This window comes from Aedes albopictus, chromosome 2 (assembly GCF_035046485.1).
Source record: "Aedes albopictus strain Foshan chromosome 2, AalbF5, whole genome shotgun sequence".
NCBI classification, from domain to species: Eukaryota; Metazoa; Arthropoda; class Insecta; order Diptera; family Culicidae; genus Aedes; species Aedes albopictus.
Genome location: NC_085137.1, coordinates 259169600 through 259191611, shown reverse-complemented (window position 1 = coordinate 259191611; position 22012 = coordinate 259169600). Strand labels below are relative to the sequence as shown.

General features: G+C 38.2%; 1 protein-coding gene across 1 annotated transcript; it reads right to left on the bottom strand.

Annotated features, from left to right (window-relative positions):
- Positions 1–2583: 2583 nt before the first annotated feature.
- On the bottom strand, positions 2584–3894 carry LOC134286485 (uncharacterized). The gene has a single exon (XM_062848101.1). The coding sequence runs from the start codon at positions 3892–3894 to the stop codon at positions 2584–2586; it is 1311 nt and encodes a 436-aa protein (XP_062704085.1).
- Positions 3895–22012: the final 18118 nt, after the last annotated feature.

Sequence of the window (22012 nt, the reverse complement as noted above, 5' to 3'; positions counted from 1 at the left end):
AAGTTGTTCATAAGCATGTTTGTTGGAGAAGTACAAAATTCTGGAATTATCTTTTTTCGGTTTATTATGGACGATGCAATTACACTCAATCCTGTTTTTACACGATTTTGTCAAAGTTACGTGACTTTTCTTTACACGATTTTGATAGGAAAGCAAATCTGTAAAAAATTTTCCCTTGGATTTTTTTTGCGCCATTTCTCAAAGTTACGCGATTTTTTTTTTGTGCGGACGCATCCATCGCGTAAAAACAGAATTGAGTGCAGCCAGAAGTTCAGTTTCATAGAGTTTTAGTGAAATTAGAGGTACTCTTCGATATAACGTACATTTGTACGTTATATCAAAGTGTACGTTATATCGAAGCATAGTAAAATTTTTCGATGTTAAATTAACCCCAAATGATGATTTCGTTGAAATTCATAAAACTAATAATGAAAAACATGAGTTTTCGCGAAAAATTCATTTCGTTTTTTTATGCTTCGATATAACGTACATTTGCTTCGATATAACGTACACCATTTTTTTCCAAGTTGCTCTAATGCTGGGTGAAAAGGTTAATGCTGTAACAAAACATTGATTTGAGTGATTTTGTAGTTAATCGGAGAATTGCAGAGCGTTAATGATTAATCATAAATTTAATCATGATTAATTATAATGATTAAGATTAATCAAAAATCAGTAATCATAATCACCAAAATTTCTCATTTAATCATTAATCCTAATCACACTGATTTCGCAATTTAATCATTATTCAGTAATCAGAATCATAAGAAAAAAAATTAATCATTAATCATTCATCACCAAAAATTTTTCACCATATAAAATACACTACCCGTCATAAGTACGGACTCACAAAAAGTATTGCAACAATATTGCATCACCCTGACTCACCTCGATATCTCCAAAACCTGAGGACTCACAAAGATGCTGTCTTCAGGAAAGTTATTCATAAGACCAAAAGCAACAACTTTTCTGAAGGCGGCATTTTTGTAGGAGTTCTGGTTTTAGAGATAGCGAGCTGAGTCAGGGTGATGCAATATTGTTGCAATACTTTTTGTGAGTCCGTACTTATGACGGGTAGTGTATATGATCCAATTTGAATTGGTTCAAATGCTGTTCTTCTTGATTATTTTTTCAATAATCTCCCAGACAGAGTTACCTTTTACTTTTGGTACTTCAAAAATATTTTAAACAATAATTATATTTTAATCATTTCCTGTTTTTTGTGATTGATTAATCATGATTAGTCATGATTTTTAATCAATGAGCCATTTTTAATCATTAATCATAATCAATAATCACAGATAAAATCAATTTTAATCATTAATCATAATCATTAATCATCCCAAAAATCAAATTAATCATTATTCATAATCAATAATCACCGAAATTTGAATTTTAATTACCAATGATTAATCATGATTAAAATATTTGTTAATCATGAACGCTCTGGAGTATTGCTACAAACATTTTGTTTTTCAATGTTGTACGATATATCGAAAGCAAAATGTACGCCAGAGGCTGCACAGACTGAACATATTACTTACACTAGACAACGGACAACACACAGAACACCCAGTGGCCCAGTGATGAATTTTTCATTTGACGAAAAGTTTCCACCGACTGGAGCGGGAATCGAACCCACACTCCGAGGCTTACGATACGCCAAGACGACTGCCGCCGCTAACCGCACGGCCACGAAGCCCAATATCAAAAACCTGCTTGGACAAAAAAAAACTTACATTTTTAACTCTTTTAATAGGTGGTACCCAGTGTTGCCACAGATACAGAATAATCTGGAAAGGTATTATTTTTTTTCTGCTTTTTGGTACAGAATCTGTACGGTACAGATGACAGATTTTCGGAAAAAGGTACAAAATGGTAAATATTTTTGAAATTGAGAAAAAAAAATCATTAAAATTTGAATATAGAATATTTTTAATAATCGTATTTTGTTTTCTAGCTCAATAATTGGACACAGTGCACCGAAACCAACTATTTTTCATGCTTGAGTAAGGATTAATAATCTTTTTATGTATATTCCAAGTCAAATGTGGTATGAATTTGGTACAGATATTTCGAATGTCTGGTACAGATAAAAAAAAATTTTTGAGCCTCTAGTACAGATAAAAATGTGGCAACACTGGTGGTACCGTAATCCGGGGTAATATTGATATTTTTTTGTTTTTTTTTTTTGGCAAGTGGAGCCGAGACTTTCGGGTTCAAGCACAAATATATACATACATGGCAACCTTTTGTTTTCTTACTTTGTAGTAGTTAGGATGAATCATCAGGCATATCAACATATAATAAACTTGGGTAATCACCGTGCAATATATAATAATTGGGTTGCATTGGCTTTTCTCGGTGACAGGTTGTATTAAAACAGCGTTTTATACGTTACGCGTTTCGGCCTACTATTCTTCAGCCTTCCTCAGACGCCTACAAAACATTTATTAGATAATTACAATTTTCGTCAAATTCTTACAAAAAAGGGGGGACACTTACAACATGCTGAATGCGACCTTACAGCTTGGTCTGTCACTATTAACTAATTTTATTTTACTATACTACCAGGGGAACATCCTACTCAGCATGCACTTCGTTCGTTTCGTTGTCGGTACTGTTCGTATTTTGCGCCGTTCGTGTCTGCGTTCGTGTTCGTGGTTCCTCACGAAGCCGAGCCAATAGTCCGTTGTACGTGGAGTTAAAATTGCCGCATTCTCGTTGGAGGTTCACTGTTTGCTGATCGCCTTGCTTTTTTATGTGAAATACCTCCGCGATCATCCTTACCTCCGGGTGTTCGATGCGCTCCAGTACTGTCGTTTTCTCGAAGTTGAACACGTGGCCCTCTTCGATGGTGTGTACCGCCAAGCCCGATTTTGGATTTCGGTTCCTGCAGTCGTTGCGGTGTTCCGCCATCCGTATCTCCAGCATGCGTTTCGTCTGTCCTATGTACACTTTTCCATCGTCGGTTCCGCATGGTATCGAGTACACTACCTTCGTCTGCTTCCCTGGTGGTATCGGGTCCTTCATTTTGCTAAACACCATGTGTTTAATTTTGTTCCGTGGTCGGGAGGCTAGGATTATGTTGTTCCGCTGTAGGGTTTTGGTAAGTTTCTCACTCAAACTTGGTATGTAGGGGGCTGACACAAACTTTTGGGGCTGGTTTGCCGTACCTGTTTCTTCCAAAGAGTTGTAGTGTTTGTGTACACGTTTCTTTCGTACGCGATTTACGAACCATGTGGGGTAGTGGTTTTTCCGCAAGATTCGTGTCGCGTGGTTTAGTGCTTCCGCACGTTTATCTCCACAGGATAGTTTGATCGCGCGGTCAATGAGCGCGATCGCCGTATTTTGCTTGTGTTGAAATGGGCTTTTGGATTTGAAATCCAGATACCTACCGTCGGGTTGTTTGGGAAGCCACGACGTAGTAATTTTGTTATCGGCGCGTTCTAACATCATGTCCAAGAATTTCATTTTCCCGCCCACTTCATGTTCTACTGTAAACTGTAGACGATCGTGGAAATTGTTGAACGTGTCTACGATCGTTTGTATGTGTTCTCTTCTCGCGACACACATGCAATCATCTACATACGGTTTATACACCCTCATTCGTATTTGTTTCGCCTCCAGGTTCTTTATGCACTCCTGTTCCAGTTTCTCCATCACTACGTTGGCGATTACTGGGGATAGTGGCGATCCCATCGGAACTCCGTACGTCTGTCCATATACCGTACCTTGGTATACGAAGAAGGTTGACTCGAGTATTACCTTTACCGTCTTCATAAAGCTTTCCTTGTCTATGTTCGTGTGGTTTTCTAGCTCGGTCCATCGTTCCTCTAGGCACATCAGAGCGTAGTCCACTGGTACATTTGTGTACAGCGATACTATCAACATATTGAGGCATGTCGATACTATCAACATATTGAGGCATTCGAAAACATTCCTCAAGTTTTTCAGATGGTGTTCAATTGAACAACCTACGACAATAACATCGTCAATGTACAAGAATGCACACTCGGGACTCAAGCCACTGAGTGCTATTGACATCATTCGTTGGAAACTGTTTGGGCTTATATTTAGTCCAAACGGCAATCTTTTATACTGAAAATGTCCACGTTCCTGCAACGAGAACGCGGTGAACTCTCTGGAATTTTTCTCGATCTCAATCTGGTGAAAACCTGACATGAGATCAAGCGTCGAAAAATATTTGGCTCTGCCAAGTTGATCGAGAATATCGTCAATCCTTGGAAGAGGAAATTTATCCGCAAGCAATTTTTTGTTCAATTGACGAAAATCAACTACTAATCTCCATTTCTTTTCGGAAGTAGTTGACTTCTTGGGAACAAGTAATAATGGTGAGTTGTAACTAGACACCGAAGGTTCAATTATATCGTTTGCAATTAAATTATCTACTTGACGACAGATTTCTTCCTTGTGACACTGTGCATTCCGGTAGTTTTTAATGTATACCGGTGATTTATCTTTTAGGCTAATTTTTTGTTGATAAAAATTGTTACACGTTAATAAATCATCCTTTAAACTAAATATATCATTGTATTCGTGACATAATTGTTGTAAAGATTGTTTGGCGGATGCAGGTATATCGTTAAAATTTAGTTCTGCATTCAATTTTTCGATTCTATCTGTATTATTACAGTCAATTTTAGCTATGTAAAAGTCGTTAAGATTGGAAGTTTTTAAATTAAAATTTGCAAGTTGCACAGGATATTCATTAGTGTTTATAATTTTAGCATAAGGTGCGGAACTATTCACAATGGCGTTGGCACAAAACACGCCTGGTGCAAGCTCAGCGGAATTAATTATGACATCTCCATGAACATTAAAATTGTTTATCAATCTAAATACTTCAGATCTAGCTGGTATCCACGCAGACCCATTTAGATTATTGCAAATTGGGATTTCAAGTCGGATGTTATTTACGTATGCTGCTAAAATCCACGTATCGTAATTTATTTCACATCGGTATGTAGTAAGGAAATCTCTTCCCAGTATACCGTCAGTTGGTATCGGGAAATCGTCTTCTATCAGATGAAACAGGCTATTCACAGCTGTATTTTGTATATAAGAAAAACAATTGATTGTTCCTCTGCAAGTAGCTTCACCGGGTGTTATTCCGCGTAAAACGCAAGTATTATTTTGATTAATTGATATTGGACGTGAGATACATCGTGTTTTCAATAATGAAATGTCTGCTCCTGAATCTACCAGGAACGAACAGTTTTTATTAGATACGCTAATTGGCACATTAATGAAATTGGAGGCAGCTACATTGATTGTGTATACTGCCCTACTGTTCCAAAAAAAGGTTGATTTGGTTGAGTCATATTCGGTGGTTGTACTGTATTAGCGTTTGCGAAATGCTGACCTTGGCTTTGCACGCCCGGGGGCGGATTGGGAAAAACGTTTTGCATTGGTGAGCTCGATTGATTGTCAGCAAAATATATTCTGTTAAATTGTCGCGGATAACCGCGTGCATGACCACGGTTGTCTGTTCGGTAACGGTAGTTGTTGTTATTTGGGAACGGTCTACTTTGATTGTTATTAAAACGTATCGGGTATGATCCGTAACGCTGATTACTTTGATGGGAACCACGAGGAGCAACATTATAGTTCCCTCGGTTCTGAGTTTGTCGTTTTTGCATGATTCTTTTTGAATTTACGTGGAATACACGATTCATGCTGTTACTGGACTCGACACTATCCGGTAGCTCATTTACTTTCTGGATTGCCTCTTCGATTGTCGAAAATGTTCCTGCTTGCAGTATTATTTTTTCTGTCTCGTTAGATGTACTGTTAATCAAAGTTTCCAAACCTGCTTTGGTGGCTAACTTTTTAGCGGTCGCGTGAGGAACATTCTCTCTCACGTAAATATTGGTAAGCTTATTGCAAAGAATTTCCACTTCTTGACAATATTGTTGTTTTGACAATCCGCGTTTGACTGATTTAATTTTTGCCAATATCTGTTCTGCAGTAGTTTTACTTTCACAGGCAGATTTGATGAGATCAATCATCGCATCAATAGTAGTCTCTTGGATATTGTTAGGTAATGCATCTCGGGCTTTACCTGAAATTCTCGTTAAAAGGAATAGCTTTAACGTTTCGTGTTGTGCTTGGGTATACACCTTTTTCAAAAATTTTACACCGTCAATGAAAGCGGAAAGTTTTTCGGCATCGCCGTCGAATGGCATCAAGACCGATGCAGCTAGCTTGGCATCAAAAGGATTTTCGGTGGCCATTTCCACTTGTTTTAAATTATTAATTTTGGTTACTTTCCTAACTCGGACACTTTCTTTAATATATTCTATTGCGTTTCTTGATTGTCTAGTAAAAGTAAAAAATTCTTTATCTGGAATTTCGTCTTGGTTTTCTAAAAGAAGCTCATCTATTTCAGCGAATAAAATGATAGCCTTATTAAAATGTGCGTCAAGAGTATTACTGGAAATATTTTGATTTATAGATTTTCTAAAATGCTGTTCTATTTTTAGTAGAATTCCTACTTTTTCGATAATGGCCCTTTTCGGCATAACATTAGGAGATTTATAAAGATTTGTTCTACTTATCGTTTACTGCCAGTGTCCATCGCCACCTGTTGTTTCGCTGCATGTGCTGGTTCTGGAAGAGCGGCGGTTTCAGCTGACATCGGCATAAGTCTGCTCTTGGTCAATGCTACCTTTCCGATGCTTCTCGAGCGGTTTGACACACACGCATTGCACTATGTTCGGGTTCTGGTTGTGTAAATGTTCAACATCGTAAGAGGTGAATGTCACTAAATTCTTCCTTTAGGAATACCCACAGAAGGTATCCCACTATTAATGATGTTAGCAAAATTGCTACGCTTAGCCAGGTCTTCATCTTTTCACTCATTTCGTCTTATGTTGTCAGTTCACTTAAATCGTTCTTCTTCACTCTTCACTAATTTGACTCCCTCTATGTTTAGCGTCTAAATGTTCGCGTACTTTTGTCCACTGTCTGTTCTTGTTCTTCGATTAATGTGCTGGTGCCGTAGATGTGGTGACGTTATTTAGGCTTATTGCCCGATCAACGACCCTTTGATTTTTGATTCGCTCGTACTTGACGATGAGTCGATACACTAGGAACAAGGTGGCTACACATATCACCGTTAGTAGAATGTATGCGATTAATTCTACCGATTTGGCGGTTTTTTCACTATGCACTTTTTCTTTTACGTTGCTGGCGTTGATGATACTCACGATCTGCTCGTGAGTCACCGGTTTCGGGGTTGACGATTCGTTTCCCATAGCTTAAGCTGCACTTTGACGGTTATTATTTTTGGACGACTTTTGCACTTCTGTCGCATGGATTTTATACGAAGGCGCACTTTAATCACTTATCTCTCGTCACGGTCAGCCATGAGGCATGTCGGACTTCGGATACAGAGATATATCTTCACAACGCGACTACTCGGTGTGGAGTTACGAATAGGAATGAATTTTATTTTACTTGACACTTAAGAACTAAGTTTTGAGTACAGCAGAAAATAGGAAGTAGGTAGGTTAAACAAGAATGGCAGAACGACGCGCTAGAGTTGTTTGGTAAACTACTCGAGTCTTGCATATGCGTGTAATTTATTGCGCGCATATGGAAGCACTTTAAGAAGGTTATGGAAACAAGGAAAAGGTTTCGTTACTGACTGCATGTTTTGGTAGGCAAAGAATTTGGATGGAGGTTTCGGGTTTTTTGTGTCACGCTGAGAAAGTGTTTAATTTATGACGGAAAGTTATATTGTTTTATGATGAAGTCCGAGAAATGTTGAAACGAGATTTGTGGGAGAACTGTGCCACGACAATATAGCTGGAGCAAGACGCAAAAAAAATATATTCCAGGGCTCGAACCTTGAATCTTCGGTTCGACTGTCTCGTGCTCAATTATCTGCACCAATTTGAACCTGATGCAAATAAGACAAAGAGAATTGTAATGACGTTTTAATCGTGGGCAATGTTGTTTTATTTCGTGCTGGCAACTCTGTGCAATTTTTAGTATCAACGTAGCAAACTTTTGATAATAAGTCAATGAAATCGACTTCCTACGCTACAATTATGTATGGATGAAACGTTCGTAACACATAGGAGCAATTGTTAATTAAATAAGTCACGTCCAACAATGTGAAAATACATGACTTTTGTATAAAAAATTCTTAAAAAATACTGTATTGTTTCGTGTTTTTTTTTTCAACGAATATTGTTGAATAACTTCGAAATACGCAATTTAAACACCGTAATGTCTTCAGCAAAGTTGTAAAGTATTATTTTGACTATATTTCAACGGTATTTTCGACACCCTTTCGGTGCAATTTTGTGCATATTGAAGGCTTGTTTGTGCATGTGGATTTAGAATTTGATGTGACACGGATAGGTAAAAAGAGGTGAACTGGTCTACTGTATTTACATGTCTTTCTTGACAGTAGAGAACAGCGATGTTGCTAGTCGTTGTCGAGTGATAATGAATGCTGTAAGGAGGAGAGTGTTACGAGAAGTACCTAGCTCGATTTTCTTCTTAGGCTCTAGCACAAAGCACCACCAGTTTGGATGGGGGTAACTCTCGCTGAGACCGTCCCACTATTTACACCATGTCTTCAAAAATGTTTAAGGTGGCGATTTTCTGAAAGTCCTCCCCAAAAAAGTAAGGAAAATGCATTTGGTTAATCAAATTGGTGTACCCCCCGTTAGTTAGAGCCACAAGCATTTTGGCGGACCCCTCGATTTTGGTCAATTGTTGGTTCATTTAAACCGTTATAACTCGAAAGTTTCACCAGAAACCACCTAAAAACTATAGGTTGTTGAAAAGAGGGAAGATAGGGCTACTATTAACAGTTATAAAAAGTTGGGTCGGCCATATTGATTTTGGCCGCCATCTTGTATTTTTATACCAAAACTGTTTTTTCACCATGTTGGCAACCACCGATTTTCAAAATTTTTGCGTCAATCGAAAGCGGGGACATTTTTACACAACATATCAAAAATTTAGAGATGTATCTTTTTCCTATCAAAAGTTATCTGCACTTTTGTGAATCATGCCACTTTTGCGCACTGGGCCAGATGCCGTTTGTTTACATAAATGCAGCGTTATTTCACAGTGTTTACGAACATTTATTCTTAATCTGAATCCACTAATGAAAAGTTGAAAGTTTCAGCTTTTCAAAACACCAAAAAAGTTTAAAAAGCAACGCCCGCATCGTTGAGAAACAGTTAAAAATGAGAACGAACCTCCGATTTGCCCTAATTTTGCAGCAGGTGCGTTTGTGTATACAAGCAGGCGCCAACTTTGATGCTGTTGCGTGTGGAAATGTATGAAGAAAACGTGTCATGATTTACAAAAGTGCAGATAACCAAGGATGGAAATCTAGTGATCATGATCAGATTTCGAATGTATCGCGGTCGAACGGCATCGCGCGATCATAGCAACAACGATAACATTTTGTCGTCAAGCATCATAACAAACTTCGGTCCGAGAAGAATGATTCGCTCGGCATGTGCGGGCGCGATGCGATCGTTATCATGAAGTCGAAATGATAAATTAGTGATTTCATTCACTTTTTGAGCATTCTTGGTGATTTTACTTCCAGATATGCTTATGAACGTATCATTTCGGATCATGAATGCGGCTAAAGGGTGCATAAGTGGCAAACAATGTGATGAATAAAATTTATCATGACTTGTAACATGATCCGATAACGGGTCATCACGCGATAAAGCGTGCATCAGATGCTTTAATTGTTCTTTGATACGAGCACGGTGTGAGGCGTCGGCATCACGCTACTGCAAGAACAAGGCTATCTTGGATTATTCGTATCCTGTATCATTTATCGCTTGAAGTGATTTTCTGCCATCCTTGCAGATAACTTATGATAGGAAAAAGATACATCTCTAAATTTTCGATAAGTTGTGTAAAAATGTCCCAGCTTTCTATTGACGCAAGAAATTTGAAAATCGGCCGTTGCCAACATGGTGAAAAAAATGTTTTGGTAGATAAATTCAAGATGGCGGCCGAAATCAATATGGCCGACCAAACTTTTTATAACTATAAAGAGTACCTCTATCTTTTCTCTTTCCAACAACCTATAGTTTTTAAGTGGTTTCTGGCGAAACTTTCGAGTTATAACGGTTTAAATGAGCCAACAATTGACCAAAATCGAGGGGTTCACCAAAATGCTTGTGGCTCTAACTAACGGGGGGTCCACCAATTTGATTAAACAAATGCATTTTCCTTACTTTTTTGGGGAGGACTTTCAGAAAATCGCCACCTTAAACATTTTTGAAGACATGGTGTAAATAGTGGGACGGTCTCAGCGAGAGTTACCCATGGGTAATCGTCAACCGAGTCAGTCAGCGCACCTCTTTTTTTCCCTTCGCACCTTTTGAATTTAAGTAAAAACTAATGAATTGTAGAAAAGAGTTTATGTTTCCCTCAACCCGCGCATGTTTCATTATAAAGTGACAAAGATACCAGCCAGAAAACACTAGATCACAAGGATCTCCAGGATACTGAAAATAAGGTAAAGACCAACTAGGTAACAGGTTGGTCCTTTGAACTGCATGTGCATGCCTGGACTGGTTGGAAAAGGGATTATCGCCTGTAGCTGCGTAGCTCCGCATGTCAAATGATCGCCATTGGAAAGCGTGTGGCGGATAGGGAACATAATTGTGAGATTGTGATCAATTATGAAATCAAACAATATTGGAATTATTTTCCTATAGATTGCGATATTGTTGTTCTTTAGTTACGTTGCCAGTTCTGCGGGGGTTCGATTGAAGATCTGGTTTGGTTTGCGTTTGGCAGCCCATGATGACCTTCGCTGAAAAACTGATTAATTTCCTCGGTAAATACATTCTTTGCGGGGTAATGAATTACTTTTCGTTTAATATTGCACTACAGTTTCTTTGCAGGTAGCTTATGATTGAGGTGCTGGCTGTTTCTTCGTAACGCTTTTATGCCTCAGAGGTTTCTCTATCTAGTTTTCAGACGCAATCCTGCCACTGGATATCACCTCGAACTCTGTTTGGCTTAGGTACGTATGCTGTGGTGCATAATTGATCGGACAAACGCCGTTTTTCATACAAAATAGTCAAGTTTGGGATGCTGTAACTTTGGTTTGCGTTGGTGGATTGAGCTCAGTTTTTGACACGGAACTACTAATATGCTGAATTTACGTATACGAAGTACTAAAAGTTTTCGTCCACAGGATTGGGCGTGGCAAGGCGTTCAAAATGTGCAAAAGTGATCGTACAGCGGTACGCGTGTAAATCAAAGGGGTACCGCTGCCCGATCACTTTTGCACATTTTGAACGCCTTGCCACGCCCAAACCTGTGAACGAAAACTTTTAGTACTTCGTATACATAAAATTCAGCATATTAATAGTTCCGTGTCAAAAATTGAGGTCAATCCATCAACCCAAACCATAGTTACAGCAACTCAAACTTGACCATTTTGTATGAAAATCGGCGTTTGTCCGATCAATTATGCACCACAGTGTACATAGAGCGTGTACGCCAAGTTAAGTAATTCCACGGCACGATTGATGCTTCCGGTAATCCACGGGCGGCGTTCTTCTATAACGGACAACGGTGCTGCGTTAAGGCACTTAAATCTGAAGCAATTGGCTGAGTTTGGTAGTTAACAAGTCGGCTTTCGAACTCGGATCAACGAATGATTGGAAATCTCGGGTTTGGAAATCCGCATGCAGCCGCAAAGGATCGATGGCTTGAGAATTACGGACTTTAATACTCTGAAAAGCTGGTCTAGGAACTCTTACAACAGTCAAAAGGTAGATCACTTCATGGTCGGATATCGTATTGCCTGTGGTTGACTTGGATTTGATTACCGACTCAGGAAAGTCAGTGATAAGCAGATCGATGGTTGTAGTGGTATTCACTGTGAATCGTGTTGAGTCAGTGGGTAGGATAGAGAGGTTGAACATGGTTTTAATGCGGTACAAGCCAATGAGATTTATAGATGAGTTTTGGAGCGAAATTTATATTGAAATCGCCAACGATGAACAACCTATCAAATCCAGTTTCGAGAAGAATGAGAAGGGTTTTCTCATAGCTTTGCAGGTATTCAAATTCGAGCTTCTCAAAGAAAGCGTGCTTGTTATCATCAGTTCTTCCGGAGTGAGGGCTTTGCACGTTAATTACTTTGATGTTAAAGAATCGACCGTTGATTCTCAACCTGCACATTTTCCTTCGGCATGCGCCTCTTATCGCCCATCGTATAACACAGCGCAACATTTTTTTTGTCTCGAGAGCAAACTTATGTGTCTCCGAAGGATTTTGGGCCGCTGAATCCGAATCCGGGCTCATATTTGCTCCAACACGTCACAATTTTGAGCTATACCTTAATTTATAGGGCAAAATATGCGATTTTGAGCTATTCTGACTGTAAGCCATTAAGCTTGGAAATATTTTTTTTGAGCAATCAAAAGGTTAATTGGTCAAATAACATCTAAATTAACGACTCATGCAAAATATTTCGTTTTACCTAATTAAATTCGATAGATTTAAGCATTTTATGTTAGTATGTAAACTTGCATGCAACTTTTGGAGGGTGACTTGTATGGGAAATATCGTACCTATCATAAATCGCTTAAACTATCAAATTCGATTTGGCAAAACGAAATATTTTGCATGAGTCGTTGATTTAGATGTTAATTGACCAACTAACCTTTTGATTGCTTAAAAAAAATATTTCCTTGCTTAATGGCTTGCAGTCAAAGAAACCCAAAATCGCATATTTTGTCCTATAAATTGAGGTATAGCTCAAAATTGTGACGTGTTAGAGCAAATCTGAGCCCGGATTCGGATTCAGCGGCCCAAAATCCTTCGGAGACACATAAGTTTGCTCTTGAGACAGACAAAAAGTTAATTTTTGTTACGCTGTGTAATGGGAGCTGCTCGCAGCTCGAATGTGTTTCCGTAGCCATGGGAGTGGTGGTGCTTCCGATGAAGTTAAGAGATCAACAGTTCCACGTATTGAGTATCCAATGACACGTCATTCTTCGTCGCCGGGATCGTATTACTCAGCTACTGATTGTTCGGCACAATTGTTTTTTTTTTCGCCTGGCTCGCGGCACCCTACAACAGCCCTTGAACATTCCGAAGAATTTCATCTAACGTGGGCAACTGATGATGTTGTAGGCCGCTCCTGTCCTGGAGAACTGACGTTCTGGCTTGCAGAAGTACATCAACTTTTCCAAGTTAGTCGACAACCAAAGATCTTACCGAATTATAACCCAATCTTTTCTAAGGTTGCTCACAGCACGGCCGGTACCATGAGGATGTAGGGATAGGAGTTGCTGGGAAGAAGCCAATGCCCTCGCGTTGTCCAGTATTTATCGTGTCATCACCGCTGACTTTGGCCTTATATGAATATTAAGTGGAACATACTTTGGTCATTTCCTTCTTATCTTCTTAGATTTCCGTTCAAATAAAGCTTGGAATATTCGTATGAAGTGTATGATTGTCCCCCTTCCCCCCAAAGGCTGTATGAACATACTGCCTCTATCTTGTCCACCGGAGATAATCGAAATGGTAGAGGCCAATTATTCCGAAACATCTCTTAACCCTTAAGGACGCGCGCTGTTGTAAAAAGTACAACACATCCACATCCCCCTGATGTGTTATGGAATATATCCTTGTGAAGGAAATTGGCACCACACCCTACATCCCGCAGTGACATGATGGGAAAAAAGCTCATATCACCGGCTAGCTTAACGCTCTGACACCATGTGTTGTTTTGTCAGGCTTTCCCGCCACTCGTTCCAAGAGTTGGCAACTGCTGAATGATGAGGTGCAAGCAGGCAGGCATCGTCGCCATCAAGAGCAGGCAGACAAGGTGGAATGGAGCTTGAACGCTCAACCCATCTCCGGTGGTGCTGAAGGCCAATGCCGTCGATGCTGACAGCCGTGTAGGTACCGGAGGTGCCATAGAGGAGGAGAAAGTTGTCATGCGAGAATGGGTAAAGTGGAGAGAAAATGTCAGCAGTAGAGTATCATTTATATTAAGTGACAGTTTTTGCAACGAAAAGCGACACATAAAAAATAGCAATATGTCATGTTAATTTCGTTTATAATGTACACGATCCATTCTTGGTCGACTTTTTATTTATCTTGTTCGATCCGAAACTCGGCGTTCACATAACGAAGCGTGTCGCTTTTGACGGCATAAAATATGATCCGTTGTCACACCAGATATTCAAGTCCAAATTATGCGCACAGAAATGAAAATTCATGCTAATTGCATTGGATGTCTTATGGTGGATGCCGATGAGCATTAGGCTACCGAAAGTGAAATCATGGTTGAATTCATCATATTCGTCAACGGGGATATCATAACTTATGATTGGACTTGGCTTTTTCGGTTATAAAACCTTGAGCGTATATTATGAGAGTGATCCATAACTGAGTCGGAAATAGTGCAGCTATAAAATAACGGCTTAGTTAGTATGGAAATTCGTAAACTGAAATAAATTTTGTTGTGGAAACTACCGATTCCATAGTAAAATTAATAACCGTACCTATGATTCTCAACCGACAACAATTTCCAGTTAATTCCACTAAAACACTGTCAACTTAAATAGCAGTGCAGTTAACATAACCAAAAATAATCTTAATTTAACAAATGAGCATTGTATTTTTAACCATACTGTGTTGTAAAATGCGTGTCCTGGAAAAATCAACAATGTTTTGTTGAGACGACTATGCTTTTAGTTCAATGCATTGTAGTAAGCATTGTAATTTCAAGCATATTTAAGTTACCTTAACAGATTTTGTTGTCGGTTAAGAATCATAGGTACGGTTAAAGCAATAAAATACGAACAACTGATGTGAAAATTTTGTTTGATGTTAGGCCCTATTGCAATGTTGCATTTACATAACATCATAAGGCTGACACAAATTTCGATTTTCTCTTATGTCACCGCCCCCTCGGAAAATTTTGGTCAAAATTCAACATTTTGAGAGGGGACAACAATAAATTATTCAAAAAATTTTAAAATTTCAAGGTGAAATTAGAGTTGCACAGAAAATTCCTTAACAAATCCGATGAGTTTATAGATTTTGCGAAATTGTTTGGGTATTTCTTCGTCAAATACATTTATTATTTATTGTCCTCCCCCTTAGCGAGCCAACGAGTATTTTGACAAAAGACGAAAATGAGATTTGTTCCGGCCCAATAAGAATAACATACAGTCCAATGCTCGTCAGATCAGATAGATGGTCCGCCCGTCGTGCTCTTTGTGTTCCACATTTTCTTGTGCCAACCGGATCAGTAGCGAAAATCAACTTTATAGGGTTGTTGTCCGACATTCTTGTAACATGCCCTGCCCACTGTATCCTTCTGGCTTCGACCTCCTTCTGAATGCTGGGTTCGCCGAACAGTGCAGCGAATTTCGTGGTTCACCTTTCGTATCGTTGCATCTTAGGAAAAATCTTGTCATGTTCGGTTCTGGTACTTTGTTTTTCAAGCATTCACCACCAATCTGACTTTTGCTGCTTCGCATTTCAGGTGGGTGTACAGTGTTAGGGGTAGTTAATCCCTTCCAGGTGATGCGTTAGGACGCCATTTCTGGAAGTTTTGCCGTACGGTGAAGATCTGGTCCATAGTCGACTAACTGTCGATGAAGCTAGGTTAATAACTTCCCACGTACCTGCTGATTTGTAGGTTTTGAGCTGGTGAATGGTATCCTCAACTTCCTTCAGCGTGGGAGTTGGATCATTCTAGTCTTTTTCTGCACTAACGTAGCCGTTTTGACCATTGCCGTGGTCTTCCATGCCTTGATTTTCCACGGCATACAGGTTTCAAATTCAATACTGCTTCCACCATTTAATCATATCAAGTCGTTCCGTCATGAGGTTCCTATATTTTTTCTTGCAGATTTCAGTTCGTTATGTTCATTATGCTCTGGTTTAAAAAAAAAGTTAATTACAGGATAAGTTCCAATATGAAAAGGAACAGCCATCATGATTAAAAAACTAAGGTTCACACTAGGTGATTGATGATAAAAATAACTTGGGAGTCAACCCTGGGGTAAAAGTATACCATTTTCAGTTCTTCGGCGCGCGAGTATGTTTGCATTTTTTTTTTTGCTTGTTGGTGCGTGGTGAGCTGAGACTCGTAGCCGTAACGTGTCACTGTCGTCAGGCGTGTCAAGTCACGCGCGATGTTTGGCATGACATGTGTTCGTTTGCTTGCTATTTATCTAGACAGCATAGCACTGCGAAGGCCGCCCGAGGAGCACAGCTAGGAAAATGGAAGTAGAGAGAGAGCCACAGACCTACCTAACCCATAGTCAGGAGACAACGAGCACAGAGTATGACGGTGAGTTTCATTTTACTGCTGTCAAGTTGTTTATGCTGTGAACTAACATGCATCTCCAATTTCCTCCTGCCGCCCTTCCATCTTGCCACCCGTATTTTTGTGTGCCATGTATCACAATTTCAATTATCACGTCGTGGAATCTGCTGCATGACTCAACTCTGTGTATGCATTTCGTGAAAATGGAAATATTTTTTTTCTCATCATTATTCATCTTGCGTCGTGTTGACATTTTCCGACAGTATTCTTAGCACGAGAACATTTTTCATACTTTCGGACGTCACGTCGCGTTGTCTGTCACATACTGGCGAGCGAGCTGTTTGATTGGCACATGGGAGCGACAAATAAAAGAAGTGTTTTGTATCCGGTACTGGTTGTTTGTGATAGGTAGATTACGAAGTTGATGTTGTTTCATAGTTCAAAAAAGGTTAGAATAATTCAGTAGGGTTTCTGGTGATTTTATTATTATCAGCCATGTGTTTCTAAGCAGATTGAGAAACACATGGAGGCGCATGGTTGTTGATACCTTCACTATCTATGTTTGGGGTCATTTAAATATAAAGATCATCGTAAAGGGCGGAGGGGTCGTTATAAGTGTAACACTTCATGTATTGAGTATACGAAAAAGCGTGACAGAGAAACGTAAGAGGTTCTCAAATGCCCCAAAAATGATGGTCGCCATATTTGAATGACAGATGGCCTTTTCGCACAACTTCCGTTTTACGAACCAACAAATCGCTAAAAAACTATGAAAATGCATCAGTTTCGTGAATATTTCTGCTAAAAAATCAAGCAAATATTGTTTAGTTTCTGTTACCACTTTTAACGACTAACAAATTAGACTAAAAACACAGTAAGAAAAAATCACCGACTTCGGTAATGTTTTACCGAAATCTCAACCGTTAAGTTTTTTTTACAGGAAATATTCGGTAAAGGTAGCAACTTTTACCGAAGTTCGTTAGAGTTTGACAGATAAACGATAACATTTTACCGAAATTTGTTAATTTTTTACAGAATTTCGTTAAAAATCCATTACCGAACGCTCAGCGGTTGAGATTTCGGTAAAATTACCGAACGTAGTTAGCTGTGAATAATTGAAAACGTTGAAAGTTTGACAAATGAAATCTTACCTCACCTAACCCTAACGTCACTGAAATTCAGGAGGAAGCAAAAATGTTCGGTAGAGGCAACTTTTTTTCTTTGTCAGAAAAGTTCAATAAGCTTTTTATAAAGTGCATCAAAAATTCTCAAATTTTGAATAATAGGTTGACAATGTATGCACCATTGGTGTACATTTGTGCTTGATTGGTTAATCTTTCGCGAGGCTAGAACCGTTCTCGTAAAACACTACATGTATGTTTAGATAACTCATTTTTGAACCGTCATATCGAACGAACCGAATGAAACTTCGAACGTTTATAAACGCTTCAAAAGTCTCTAAAAAAAGGCACTTTTTATGGATTGACACTTTTTGGATCTATCCCGAAAAAATGCTAATTTGTTACATCAATGTCATAACATTTTAGTTGTGATATTTCAAGATTTTTAAGCTCTGTTCTAAAGATATCTGTCGGGAAGCACTCTTCTCTCAAGCCCCAATACGGATTGTAGGGCTTACGCCCACGGAAGGATCCTTTCCAGGGGGAGGGTAAGTTCATTGTAGTTCACTTATCCTACATACCAGTGCTTGGCGTGAGTCATTTATAGTTCTTGGTCCTTGGTCAATAAAGGCACTGGCACATACGTTTAAAACTGACTTCATTTTTTTTTGGTCCACTTAATACATCTATTTTACATTAATAGAATCTACATATTAACAATCTTATAAGGCGGGGAAGGAGTGTTGAAAATCCTGCAAAATGACCTTACGTAATACAGTAAAACCTCCATGAGTCGATATTGAAGGGACCATCGACTCAAGGAAATATCGAGTAGTGGAACAAAAGTCCTTCGGGAAGCTTTTTGGGGGGACCATCATAGTAACCCAGAAATTATTTTTCAGTATGGAAAAATTTACCTCCTTGAGTCGATATCGAGTCAAGGAACATCGACTCATGGAGGTTCGACTGTAAATGGACAACCCCTGAGGTGCTTTTATATTGGAATATTATTTGAATCATCGTCGATAACTTAATTGGCATTGCAGAATAGCAGTAAGTAACAGCCAAATTCGTTTCAATGTCGCCTAAGGATTGTAAAGAATGACATAGAAGCAGTCCCGAGGAGAAACTTTGCGAAACATATTTTGTATGGAACGTTTCGTATGAGAAAAATATTATTTTTGAATTTGGCATCATTTGTAAAACTTTAATCAACTTTTCCACGTCCGATATGTCATTCGAAAGGTTATTAAGCAAGCTTTTAGAAACTTCTTTAACCGTGATAAAAATTTTACGCGGAATACCGTGATCAGAAACAAGTTTGAGCAATTCGTTCTCAGCAGCCTGTGAACCGATTTTCAATTTTCTTTCAGGGATCTTCGACCTAACTTTTTTACTTATATTTTAAAGTTCATGTTTTGGGGATGCTCATTTTTCTTCCAGAATAGCGTGAGTGGGAAATATTTTTAAAAAATCTGATATGTTTTTCTAGGTGATTTCTACTCATAAGGCATAGTGCAGCGGTAATATAAAATACCGGAAACTATCTTGAACATCCCTAGCTACGAGCAAATGCGGCTCTCGACGAACAAGCGCTCCAGTTCTCTTGTCAAGCATCCTGGAGGGTTAGGGTCTTCAGCAAAGTTGTCGAGATTGATTGGTGCTATACTTTAATGTCTTTGATTTTCATCTTGATCTACTTAAACTGATCTAAATACGCCACACTTCCCGAGCAAAGTCTGACAGCAAACTGAAAACTTATTTTGATGTTGTGATATTACAAATTATGATAACCCAGACAACCAGTAATCGTATATGATGTTGCATATGATGATAAAGTGGAGGCCATATGCGTGCATACCTCCATTTAGGCGCATGTAAAATGTACGCATATCGTTTCCATTTTGACATCTTATTCCACGTCTTATACGATCACTGATTGACTGAGAACTGAGGTTGTTGCCGCTTTGGTTTTTTTAACGGTCAAAACATAAAAAAATAGAGCAGAAAAATGTTCATGTAACAACAAGTTGAAAACAGTTCCTGCTATCACTGATAGCAAATTGATAACAGTTTTTGTTATCAGCGCAAAAAAAGGGAAAAATCGTCACATGAAGAGTTTTTTTTTTCGGGTAAGATATTAGTGGTATATCTTTTGATTTATTACACAAAGTGGCCTAGACGTTTTCGAAATAACTTCCAAAACATATATATTTATACTGATCAGAAAAGACAGCAAAATTATATCAAAATATGATATCAAATTTAATGAAGACAGACTGATTTGCTGTTGTTTATAAATCGTTTTTTTGATTTGTTATCATTTTGTTGTTAGACTTTGCTCGGGTTAGTTAGTAGTTAAAATAACAAAAATTCTAACAAATTTCCCACTGAAAAGAACAAAAATGTAATAACTTGTGTTATGATCACAACAAAAATATTACAAAGCTTGTTTCATGACATATGATAGGATTTAACAAAATTATTACAAATTGTGTTATAATTCCTTTGACACCTATTAGGGTAAAAACTAATTTTTATACTAATGTTTTGGGTAAATATTTTTAAGTGTGTTATTCCATTTTTAGAAAAAGGAAGTAACATAGAAAAATAGTTCCTGAACGTTATACGATCACTGATTGACTGGGGAGTTTCCTTCAAAATTATACACGGTAAAAGAATAACGTATTTTGAGAATTTGAGTTTTTGTGCTAAAATATGTTTTTTCATGAGTAATAAATGTTTTTTTTTCTGTGTTTATTTTTTCACAAAGCCAATTGGTTTCCTTACCATTCCTTTTCATATGAATGGTTTTCGAGTTACAGTTTTTCAAGAACATTCATGTCAAAAACATATACGTACTTCTCAAAAGTTACTCTAGAAACCAAACGATCTTTTCTCACGTCACAACACTTATACTATTGTTATGCTACGTTAGCTAAGTTTCACCCTAGGATGACCATCCGTCCCGTATTTAACGGGACAGCAAAATTTTCAAACACTGGCCACTAGAGCATAGTTAACGTTTTTGACTCAATTATTCGTTCTTTCTAGCTGAAATAGCATTATTAACCCTAAAAGGGATACCTGGGGTCCATTTGGACCCCAGGCGCTTTCAGAGCTCGTCTTTGATGGAACACACTCAGCGAGGTGGCGAAACTGAGGCCATGAAGGTATCCCTTTTAGGGTTAACAACATGCAGTTCTATTTTTGGACATTGTTTTCCTTTTTGTTGAGTTTTCGAAATGTGTCCCGTATTTAAACGGAACAAATCTGGTCAGCCTAGTTTCGCCCGAAACCGAGATATTAAAGTTTTGTCGTATACCGATTTCGCGCAGATTCGCCATATAGTGGTTTCACTTTCACACGACTTTCTCTACGCGGCTTTCCCACAGTTTCGAAGTTACGCGTAGTTCATTAGAGAAGATTTGTCTTTCCTGTTAGCCTTTTTTTTTCTACCGGCCCTCCAATTTATACCAAAGAACGCTACAAAGCGCTGCAACATTACAAAATGAACTGTACAAAAGCAGCTGTTTTGATGGTTGGATTTTTATTCGATTGGCACATCTTCCAACATGTGGATTAGAGTGCAATAAAAGAATCCCCAAAAAATAGAAAACAGATAGTGAACCTACCTGTGAAGCATTTGATTCGCAGCTATATATCCAGCTTACAGTTTGTATTGATAATAATGTTTACATCCGACAAGCCATGTTGATATCCCAACAGTTTTTTACTACAGCTTCTGATATCGCATATCGATAGCTTCAAAACACTACTTGTTTGTGTATTTGGCAGATTAAAACTAAATGATAACAAGTTCTGTTATATTTTTCATAACAAATATGACGCCGTCCACAAATTACGTAACGCTCAAGGGAAAGGGGGAAGTACAATCGAGCGATACGGTTAATACAAAAACTTTAGGACTTTCATACTAAAAGCGTGTTGGTAGAGGAAGGGGTGTTAAAACATGACGGATTTTGCGTTGCGTTATAAACGAATGCTACCCATGTTATACGTTTTGTTTTTAACCTTTTCTCTCGAGTGGTCAATATTACAAAAATTAAAAAAAATAAAATCAAACAAATTTAGAAATTATTTTGTTACAAAAATCATAGCAAATATTTTAATAAATCTATAGACAATTTTTTTAATACGCATAATGTAACAAATTTTGTTACATACCTGTTTGAATAAATAATACAAGTTTTGTTATAGTTCTGTTTCTTAAATAATAACAAATTTTGTTACAATTTTGTAATGGTCATTCAAATAAGAGAACCCTTACAACAAAATTATATCAAATTATGTTATTTCTAACAACGGTTATTATAATTTTATTAGTATCTTGTTAGGTGCTTCTGGTCGGGTTTGGATTGGTTGGGACTACATTCTTACATATTCATTTTTGATCTAGGTCTGCTGAACCTGATCTACATCAGTTGTATCTTTTGATATAATTATGTAGTGTTCAAAATATGCATCCTGAAAGGTCGAAGTTTTTGAAGAAGTGACTTGGATTCATTGGTACCACATTTCCAAGAGTTGCTTCTTTTTA

Bases quoted from the DNA above. Each gene is read 5' to 3' on its own strand.
- LOC134286485 (XM_062848101.1), bottom strand. From the start codon at position 3,894: ATGTTGATAGTATCGCTGTACACAAATGTACCAGTGGACTACGCTCTG.